Below are 11343 nucleotides of genomic sequence, written 5' to 3' on the forward strand. Positions count from 1 at the left end.
TTAAGTTGCTATCTGGCAGTTTGCTGTGGTAAACGCAGGCTGCAGAAGTCCTGATTTGAGAAGTGCCATGGGAATATTTACTGAGTCCTAGTCCATGCACTGCAATAGTTTTAAATCAGTTGCCTGGTCTGAATAACAGTTGCTTTAGATTTAACGGCAACGTTGTGCCATGTGCAACATCTTATAAAACAGGATTTATCGTAGAAGAGTGTGCCAATAACACTTGTAAAAGTTTGGGCACAAATGGTGCATATTTTATTGTTCTGGTAATTGGTAACAGTCTGTAGAGGGCTTTCCATTTACAGGTTTATAGTTTGAGCCCAGTCTGGGTCAGCAGGTAGGCTATTGCCAGCCACCCCGTGCCTCTGCACAGCCCCAGATGTTACAGAGACCAGTTTGGAAAAGCTAAACATTTGGTATCCTTGAGCAGAGAGATGAAACGTTGGGATTGCATCAGAGACTTTTTCCATCAAGAGATGGTCCCAGTCGGCTGAGCGTGAAGTGCATTAACAGATTTTGAAAGACTTTCCCACAGTCATAACTGATGTTGTTCCATCCCTGTATCCATCATGAAGCCTCAAAGATGCTCCTTTAAAGCTCTCTTGTGGTCCTCAAACTCACTTCCAAGAGCTGACTCTATAAAAGTACGATCCTGTGTTCTGCATATGAAATTTGAAATCTTGAAATGGTTAGACTCAAATGGTACCTTTATTTCAAAAGATGCACCATTGATTCTAAGCAAGTTCGTGATTGTTAAGTTTAACAAATAAATGCACAGGTTGTTTTTATGTTTTTTTATAGTTTCTTTATTTTGATCTAACTACATTTTTTTCCCCTCAACTACAATTGCCTTATTCTTGTGGTGCTGTTACTAGGTACAAATCAAATGAAGACTATGTGTATGTTCGGGGGAGTGGAAGAGGGAAGTATATTTGTGAAGAATGTGGAATACGCTGCAAGAAACCCAGCATGCTGAAGAAACATATTCGCACGCATACAGACGTCCGGCCTTATGTCTGCAAGTACTGCAACTTTGCCTTCAAAACTAAAGGTAGAGGCACTTCTCTGTGTACATTTTTCCCTCTTTTCCTTCTGTGTTATAGCCCAGTTCTCAAATCTGGCTGCCCATGCTCTAAAGAGGTTATCTTGCTGTGGAGTTTTATTGTCTAATGTTTACCAGTGTTTGCAGTCCCTTCTGTCTGCTTGTTCAGATAATCATGTTGTTTATATGAACAAACTGTGAGGCATCTCGTGGTAGGTTAGAAACTGAAATGGAAAAGGAAAATATGGTGAAAGCTAGGTCTCACCTTAAGCAAAGATAGGAACACAGTTTTAATTCCCCACTGATTATTTGGACGTATGATGTGGGCTTATTTTGTGCTCCTATTGGCACTCAACAAATTATTGTATTAAAATGGTTTTTAGACCCTGGAAGAATGGAGTTTATTTTCCTCATTAATCTTCTAAGACCCAAAGATGGTGTTTAAAGTCTGTTTACGACAGTACTTAAACACATCAAAATTTTAATATGGATATTAAACAATGGTAGATCCAAGACTTGTAATAAATAGAAGAGCTGGGGTATGTACACAGCCAAAAGACTTATAGTGAAAAGTTCTAAGCAGTCACATTTTTTTCAGCTTTGAGTATCATTCAGGTCTGCTCTCCCCAGCTCTAACCTCAGGAACATTCGTATTTACAGGATTTGAGACTACTCAGCATTTAGGTAGAAAACTTCACAGGACTGCAGAAAATAGGACTGATAGTCTTCAGATGTGTGATGAACTAACATTGCCTCCTTACACCTTAGGGCATCATGTTGCTTTGTTGCACTGTCTTTAAAATTAAATGCTGGATTGTGAACCCAGTAAATTCTGATGAGGATTTTTGCATAGTAGGCTTGCTGGCCCAATTCCATTAATTAAGCACTGCCCATTTAAAATTGTCACGTGCTTCGGTTGTAGAAGGTACTTGTACTTGCTTCATGTTCTGCCGTTGCTAACCATGACTGTTGCCACTGCTAGCAGAGTTGGACCTGGATCTGGATGCTTGACATTTGGTATACTACCTCTCATGAAAAGAAAGTGTAGGCAATAATTTCACACAGCATGTAAGGCCAAGAATTTTGCTATCTGTGAGCCAGTAGCAATGCCACATAGCTTCATAACGATCATTTCAAAATCTGGAGTGAAATCCTAGTCTTCTTTCAAAGTAGGAATTAAATATTCCACAGCCACAGAAGCATTTCACCCACATTAATTTCTTCCATTTAAATACCTCAGAGAAACTGAATTTTGTAAGATAATGTAAAGTCTGAAGAAGGCTGTTACTTACGATAATATACGTGGATTGCCCCGAAAGTACTGCCTCCTATTCATTTCTATGGAAACTACAACAGATACAAAGAGCACATCAACACTATTTTATAGAGCAGATTCTCAACTACAAAACACTACTTTTCAATTCACCACCATGAGCTATGCGTTTTGGCCAGCTACCAGCAAGAGCCTGCGTGTTGCGCTTGTAATAATCTGCTCGTGACATAAAGGTGCACTAGGCATTGAAGAATGTCAGTGGATTTCTTCCTCATAGAGGAATTCATTGACACACTTCTGCTTCATCTGCACTTCCATGTCAGTTGTCATTTTATCAGGCTGTCCCTTTGCTGCCACCTGTCCCATAGCAGGAAAATGCAGTGGGATACTGGTGGGAATTCTGGTTCAAATTCTACTGCCGTACCACCAATATCTGTGTAGGATGTTGTGGCCCAACAGGATAAAATAGGAGGCATTACTTTTGGAGTGGCCCTCATACATTTCACATATTCATCATTTAAATCTCTGTTTTTAACTTTTAACTTTTTCTTGATGATAGTTGCCATACTTTCTTTCTTCTGCTTAAGGAAGAGGGAATAGCAGCTCACGAAGCTTCCCAAGCTTTATGAATTCACCTCTGAAATTCAGAGCAAACATTTTTGGGCTCACATTTTGAATAAAATTATTGTGTTTGTTTAAGTTGTCAATGGAAATAATTACGCTGAAATAGAATCCATACAGTACAAAAAGAATTGCAAGATATGAACTTTAGTTCCACATAGTTGTTTTCTGTCAGTATTATTTTGAAGACTAGATTAGTCTTTCACATTTGCCAGAAACAAATGCTTCCATGATTTCCATTTTATTCTATCTTATCTTGGCGAAGAACTGAGCCAGAGGCGCACTAGCATTGAGGATGATGAACTTGCCGTAACCCTTGTCAACTTACATTGAAGGGCAGGGCTCTGCCAGACGTGAAATCAAATTATAAACATGGTTGTAAATGTAGCTGAATGAGGTATGGACATGCTGTGTCTATATCACCGTACATTTGTGTAAGCGAAGAGCAGTTCATTTTTGCTTTTGTTTGTTTCTTAAGGAAATTTGACAAAACATATGAAGTCAAAGGCACATAGCAAGAAGTGCATGGATCTGGGAGTCTCGGTAGGCTTAATAGATGACCAAGATGGAGAAGAGGAATTTGGTAAGAAATTAAATCTTTTCTTTGCTGCATTGTTGGATTTATTTTATTGTTGCCCTTTATTACCCTTTTTTTCTGAAGTGCAGGAAAAAAATACAGAGAGGAAAGCCTTAGAAGGTAGCCAAAGGGAGCAAGGAATACTGGAAAAACCTTCCCTAAAAGAAATGATGAGCATATGCTAAAGATATGTTGCTGCTGAATTTTTCACAAAGTGTTATGCAGTTTAACTTTACCCGTTTCACAGATAAATCTGAGAAGATTGAAAATACCAGAAAAACAGCTGTTTGGCTGGGAAAAAAATAGTAAAATGTAAAATAGTTCTGCATAAAATTGTCAAATTTTTGAATACATGTTTTGTAAATTGTATCACTAATTCACTACCCAGAACTATAAATATTTGCTGTGTGCTTTGCATAGGCTTTTTAGGGAGGCTGATGATCTCCTGGTGTAGAGTGCTGACCTGCTTCACAGATATGAATGGGCATAAATCAATAAGAAGAAACAGGAGTTTTTCATCTGGATCTGTTCTACCCTTCCATTAGCACCAAGAGCATTATCAAAATTATTTGCTAATAACTGAAATTCTGTAAGTCTTACATACCAAAACAGCTCTGCTGAAATGGAGGTGAGATTGAGGAGAGCTGAGGAGGGCCACACTGGGTTCACGTGTGTTTTGCTCAGGACATTAAGAAATCTATCTGTACCAGATGCAGTGAGATGTATGTCAGGACTGTGTGCTAGCGCTTTCCTTGGGGTCTTGGCACGTCTCAGTGCAGTGGTGGCATTTTCTTCATGCTCCTGCTTTTCAGCAGCAGCGTGAGCTTTGCACTAAATTTTTCTTTTTTAAGTGGAATAGTTTATTAGATTGCGGGTGAGGTTTTGAGAAAAGAAAGCATTGGCGATCTTCATTTAAACAATAAAGGGCAAGAAAGATGAATGCACTTGCTCCCATATGACAACTGCTAGCAGAATAAGCGAATTGGCTTGAATCTAATTCTAAATAATTCTGGGAATATGACTCAACTAGTGTGATTCAGTAGTGCACTAGGTACCAAGAAATCTGCCTTTTCCTTTTTTAGCATTGTTAGATATATTCCTTTTTGGTAAGCTGAAAACATATCCTCCTTTGCAGTTGAGGTACCAAAAAGAATAACACAGAAGGTAAGCAACAGTACAGCTTGCAGTCCTTCGCTCAGACACAGACAGTGTTCGTTAACATTTTCAGCCTTCACATGAGGGAAAAATTGTTGTGACTCCTTTAAGCACTGTTCTGTAGGTTCGTTTTGTTTGGTTTTAAATAACACCACATGTATCTTTTTCCTAGGAAGTGAAAACATTGTGTTGATTAATAAGTTGATATTCCCAATTAACATACGTTTGCTATTTAGTGTAATGGTAAATGCTCCAAATGTTAACAGATTATCAGTAATACCCTATAGAAAAAAAACACTTCAAGCAATTGTTGAAAGATGGCTTTTCTTTGGCTGTAGGACTATATAACTGAAAGACACAGAGTCCATACATATAGTATAATGGTTTGATACAGGTGTGTATAACTATCCCATAAACAAACTACATTCCTTGACAAATAATTTTTATTTCAGTGCAGAAATTAATAAGTTAGTATTCTCTTTTGGGGAGAAATAAACAAAACCCACAAAACAAGGCAAACCATCACCAGAATTTGCCATATGAATCCGTGAAGTTCTTCCAGGTATTGAATTGTAAGGCTGCAGTGCATTTTTTTTATCAGAACAAAACAGGTAATGCTTCCTTTTTTGTCTCTTGTTTTTAACTAAGAACTCAGAAACAAAAGTCCCACCCAAGAGGCAGGGTAATTAAGTCCATGGTAAACACATGTCTATCCCAGCTAGACCAGTCCAGCTTCTCCAGTTGCCACACAACGCAGTGCATTTACAATTATCCACGGACATTCAATGAGTAGCTCAACATTTAAAACATATGATTGAATCTTTCACCTCACCTAGCCACGCTGGAGGGTGTTTCTCTGGGTAACTCAGGAACTTGCTTGTTGGCCCATCTTTAAGGCAAAGAAGAGGAAGAAAAGTGTGAATTATTTCCACGTGAGCTCTTTAAATGTAGGTGGTTCTGCTGTGCTGTCTGAAATGCTGTACGTACTAATTTTGTTGGCCACATTTGAAATGCAAGCAAGTGGGGTTTTTTTGAGGTGTGTAGGCAGTCTCCTTGCATAGAGTACCTTTCACCATCCCTTGGCTCCCCTTATCCAGGCAGCCCCACTCTGGCAGAGCTGGGCTTGGGAAAGGAGCTTACCCTGAGAGCCAGAGGTCTGCTGGGTCTTTCCCTAGTTGAAAGGCAATGTGAGATAATGTGGAGGAAGGTCAGAAGATGTAATAGGAAATAATAATGACCTCAGAAATAAAATTTCTTCTTTCCCATAAGCTGTGCAAGATTGTCTGGTTCCCTGACCCACAGAATGTCTCTTTTTTTACCCAGATAGTGGTTATTCTCATGGCAGTAGCAGTGTCAGCAACTTTCCTTCAAATAACTAAGGTGTATTTCTTTCAGCAGACATTGAATTAAAGAATTAGTTTTGGAGAGTTGGCCTTAAATTTAACGAAGCCACCAGGCTTTTATTTACTAAGGAATCTGGCATTTCTGTGAGTGTTTTGCACGTGCTTTTTAAGCGCAGGCTGTCATGATGATTGACATCAGAAGATAGCTTTGACCTGATCGTAGTTCAGATTAATAACATATGCATATGAGTAAGGAGTACAGAATAGTGCACCATCCTGAACGCAGGCATGTGAACACAGAGCCTGCTTTTTCAGTAATTTGAGAAGCTGAAATTTTGTTGTGCTGTCACATCTAGGGAAAAATAGAGATGCTCTCTAGCTGTCTGCGAATACATGGGATCAGAGCTTTTAACATAGCGTTCTTTGTGTTTGGACTTGTCATCATTTGGGTATTAGTAAATACTTTCTGGCCTGGGTTTTTGTATTCAAAACCATTTCCTCATCCATTTATCTTTCATCTTCTGTCCTGTGGAATGTTCTTGTCACCAAAATACAGGGTTACAATGTAAGGAATGTTAATATCTGAATTAAACTGTCAGGCGAGGTGAACTATTTAGTGTGACGGACTGCAACTGGGGATATCCTCTTCTGCCATGGAGACTGGACACGTTGCTATTCAGTCTTAAAAACAACAATTTGTCTTCAAATTAAAATAGTTAATAAGTGTGAACCCATTATGTTTCATATGTAAGCTAATATGTGAATGGTAGAGTATTCCTGAATAAATGTGAACAGTGAAGTTATTTAACGATGAAATCTATAGGTGTGAAATTATTTACATGGTCTCTGGGAAAAAAAAAAAAAAAAGTTATCTACAAATAGTCACTACTTTACCTGCAGAAAATCCTAATTTTAAGTTTCAGGTGCATATCATATGTGTGTGCATATATATATTACATGTATACAACTACATATATATTTAAACTTTCATTTTCTGCAATATTAAATAGACCCTTCTAGAGATACGGTGTTTCTGAGTTAATTAGCTATATCTTACTTATCATAGCAGATCTTAAATTAGTTTCCACGGCTCTTCATTAGCTTAATCATGACTCAGTCTGTGTTTTCACTGCACCTGCGTATAAGAAGTAAAAATAAATGGAAATTATTACAGTGATATCCTCCCCTTGCAAATAGAATGGAAGGCTGGGTCTGCAGAACTCACATGACTAATTTTCTTTAATTTTTAATAGCACTGCCTTGTCTTCAACTAGATATATGTTAAGTATGCAGGAGTTTTACACCTGCAGCCTGTGAACAGACTAGCTAATGCTAGGGTGGCTTTTACAATACATAGGATACCCAGGAGGACTTAGGTGTAAATAATCTCTTTAAAGCAAGAGTTTGCCCTTATTCATTTATTTTTGTTGAGTTTTGCCTAGTTATTTTCCTTACTCTTAGGAAGTAAAGTCAAAAGCTCACTTTTTATTTGTTTCCCTCTTCTCTGAGAAGCAGTGGCTATTACCAGTCTGAATTTAACCCAGTAGATGTCACTGTGAGTCCTGCGTGGTGGTGATGAGCAGTGGACAGTAGCTGATGCAAGACTGAAATCAGTCAGCAAAAACCAATGAGCACAGTTGAAAAGTCAAGGAGATGTAGAATCTGGATGTGGGTGCTAGTGTTGTTTCACCCAACAGTACTTTGTTTACCCTTTCTTTTTTAATTTGTTTGAATGCTTGTGAAATGGTCCACTACGAGACTAATACAATAAGCAGAAGGCAAGTCTGAGCTAGTATTTCTTTAGCAAAACAAAGCGTGTGTTGATGACATACAGACCTTGACTTTCAAGTTAACAGTAATATGATGCCATACTCCAAATATTTCATTGCTCCAGTGTACGTATATTTTATTATGTCTGATGAAGAACGTACATAGAAAGAAAACAAATGCATGCATTGTTAGATACTATATATGCTTATAGAGTATATAAATTTTGTTTTAATCCCTAACAGAAGATGACTACACAATTTGATCTGATAAGCGTTGCTTTGAATTACTCTGGTGCTAAAAGCCATTCAGTGTAGTGCAGTCAATTATGGAAACAAACAGATACTTAATAGGATATATCTTTAATCTTGATAAGCAGAGCTAATAGTGATACCTATGGTTAGTCTATATGCTTGCTTCCATTTCCTTTTAATCTTGTAAAACACAAGTAATCTGGACGTGTGTCTCCAGGTCTTCCTGTCAATGAAAGAGCAAGAATGCACATTTTACTTTTCTCCCGAAGATCTACCCAATTGTGATCAAGTTACAAGCCATTGAACTTACTGTCATTTTAACTACTGCAGAAATGGCTTGTCTGTAGGACATGATAAACCAGGTCATGTGATGGACTTTTATATATATATACAACTTTTATATATATATATATAAATGGCAGCTTGTAAGTTTAGATTCTGAAGAGCCTGTCTAATTGGTACTGTGCAGTATAGTGGGGACTAGATGACTGTTGTTAAAACCATACGCAATACAGATTCCTGTAGAAAAAAATGAAGAGCTTTTAATTGTATAGAGATCCCTGCATCAGTTACCTAATAGCATCACAGAAAAAGCAGTGCATGGACTTAAAGTGCAGTTTACTAATGTACATGTTAGGATGCTGATAATTTCAACTAATGCTTTTGTGTTAAAGAACTTCAGTATTTTTCTTTCTTGCTTTGGGGTAAGATATCAGTATAAAAAGTGTAACAGAGCATAACAGCTTTTGGGTGTTCTTGAAACATGAGAATTACAGGTTGAGATCACATAGGACTTTGGATATGCATTTTCAGTAATATTTGCAAGCTCTCAAAGCAAAGGGTGGAAATGAGAGAAGTGCAGCATGGCCAGGAAGGTGTTTAGGGAGTCCCACTGGGAGCATGCTTTGCTGATGGCAGCTGCTTCATCCATGCTCAAGGGTATGTGCAGAATAACTTGAAGAGGCTTTGGATCAGGCATGCATTGGAGAAAGGGAAGGCATTCTTCCTTATTAAGTGTTTTTCCTACCTTTTTTTTTCCTGTTTTTAATTATTGTTGCTATTGTTTGGTTTTGGTTTTGGTTTCAGAAGAAATTTGTGACTTTTCACACCAAAAGCCATTTCCTAACATGCTAGTGGCCCTTGAATTCTTGACATATCCCACAACCTCATACAAAGCTGAACACAGCAGTAGTTCCTTTTGAAAACTGAGTTCTAGTTGTATGTTTTAGCTACATAATCATACAGTTGTAATTGTGCATAGTTTAAGACAGGAAGCAAAGGATTATTTTTTTCCTAATTAAAACTGCAAGGTAACTTGCAGGCAGAGTGGAATTATAAAAATGGAGCTGGTCCACCACTCCTAGGTTAACAGGATGGTACTTAGGAAGAATCTTTAACCATGAGTGGTCACAGCCTTGATACCACTTTCAGGTAGACCATGCTTGGTTCTGCCACCTCCTTAAACTCTAGATTTAGGTCCTCCCACACCTCCACTGATGTACAGTGATGCTTAAAGGAATGACTGGTTACAGAAGCTTGGGCACCTCTTGTTTCAGTGGACCCACACACAGTTATGGAAGGCAGAGCAGTCTTTTTTCACATTGCCGAAGCAAGCAAGTCAGGAATGCTTTGTTTTTTTTACATCTGATGTTTCAAAGCAGTGTGGGAGTAAGGGAGCTGTATTCATTGCTGTCACCTCGCCTACATTGCAGGCTCTGGCCCCAGGTAACTACTTTTAAATAGAAGCTGGCAAACTCATAAGGGGTGGAGGTAAACAGAGAAACAATAGAGGGAAATTATATCCCACAGAGCACTGCTGTGTCCCACGCATAGTTCCCCTTCTCCCTTTCCATGTTTTCCTTCCAGAAGGCTTCTAGAATGCAGAAAATGCTCTGCATAAGCAGGGTTTTATAGTAAACCATGTAGTGTTTCTTAGTGCTGCTTTGAAAATACGGTTTCTTACTTTAAATCAGGGCACATTTGAGCATATAGTTTTCCTGTTGTAAAAATGCGGTGTCAGTCTAATTACTTCAAGTAGTTTCTTTTGCCAGTGGAAACAGTCATTTGTGATGGCCGTCCAACTTGATAGCAAAGGTGATTCGTTTAGAGAGAAGGGGACAAAAGAAGCAGTACAGTTTCTCAGAGGAGATGGATGTGTGTCGTTGGTAAGGAGAAGAGTAACCTACAGAGAGATCCAGTAAATACTACAGCATGAAACCCAAGCCTTGTGATGCCCCATGCAGTATTTAAAAAGATACAAGACGCGTAGGTCATCCTTTAGGTGTAAAACACAGAGAAATTTGTGACACCTGTCACAGAGGCATTGAGGGAGTTCGTTTCTGTTCAAAACTCAAATATATGTGAGCATTCTAAGTTCATAGATCATTTTGCTTTGCATATTAATTATCAAGAAGTATTAAATAACAAGAAATGAGGAATGGAAATGACAGAAATGAGGAGAAAATGCAGTTGAACAAATTATGTATTTTCTTTTTTGAACGACTTTGTAGATGAGAATCATAAATGAAGACTGGATAAAATCGTAAGCCATATTTTGTTATTGTTATTCCAGTGATCTGGAGGGTTTAACATATTTTTTAATAACATTTCGGTTTCATGCCTGCTGTAGAAAATGTAGAAAATCTATATTTTCCATATTTAGTTAATGTACAAATTACTGTGTAGGCAAGAGAGGGGCAAAATCATTACAGAGGGATTTTTTCAAAGAAGCTATTAGTCTCGTTCCTAATTGCACTGCTCATTTGAAACCATAAAGGCTTATAATGGTAGGTAGCTTGTTGAGAGGTAGCTCAATTAAACCCATTTATTTTACCTACAGCTCAAGATGCTTATTTTCGTTTTGGTAACTTAGCAGCCTAATGTATTTGTAATGCATTCTACTTCTAGAAAAGGTTTCATTCTTTTTCACAGTCGTTCATTTCAATAGTAAGTTGCTGTGCAGATCCCCCCCCCCCCAGAACAGAATCTCTTACATTTTTAGCTAACCAGCCATCCCTGCTTTTGCAGAGCCAAATGATTTTTATGCTGATATTTTTTCTGGGAGCTCAGCAGACAGACCTTTAATCAAGTATGAAATATTAGTGCATCCAAAGCATTTTGTCTTTTTATAAAATGTGATCCCAGACAGTCTGGCTTGGAATCAGATACAGCAGATGGGATTTTGTCTCTTTACTAAAGAAAGATTCTTTCTTTCCAAGATGTGATATAAAAGAAGGGGAAAAGCTGCAGTAGAGCTGTTTAACGTAGAAAAATTTACCAATAGACAGCACAAAGTTATCTGTGCCAGTTTG

General features: G+C 38.1%; 1 protein-coding gene across 1 annotated transcript in view; it reads left to right on the forward strand.

Moving 5' to 3' along the window:
• HIVEP1 (HIVEP zinc finger 1) overlaps window positions 1-11343 on the forward strand; it is an 82650-nt gene that overhangs the window by 57216 nt on the left and 14091 nt on the right. Inside the window, 2 exon segments of the mRNA XM_015854580.2 lie at window positions 876-1051; window positions 3415-3519. Of these exon segments, the coding sequence (XP_015710066.2) occupies window positions 876-1051; window positions 3415-3519 (281 nt within the window).

Source organism: Coturnix japonica, chromosome 2, assembly GCF_001577835.2.
Source record: "Coturnix japonica isolate 7356 chromosome 2, Coturnix japonica 2.1, whole genome shotgun sequence".
Classification (NCBI taxonomy): domain Eukaryota; kingdom Metazoa; phylum Chordata; class Aves; order Galliformes; family Phasianidae; genus Coturnix; species Coturnix japonica.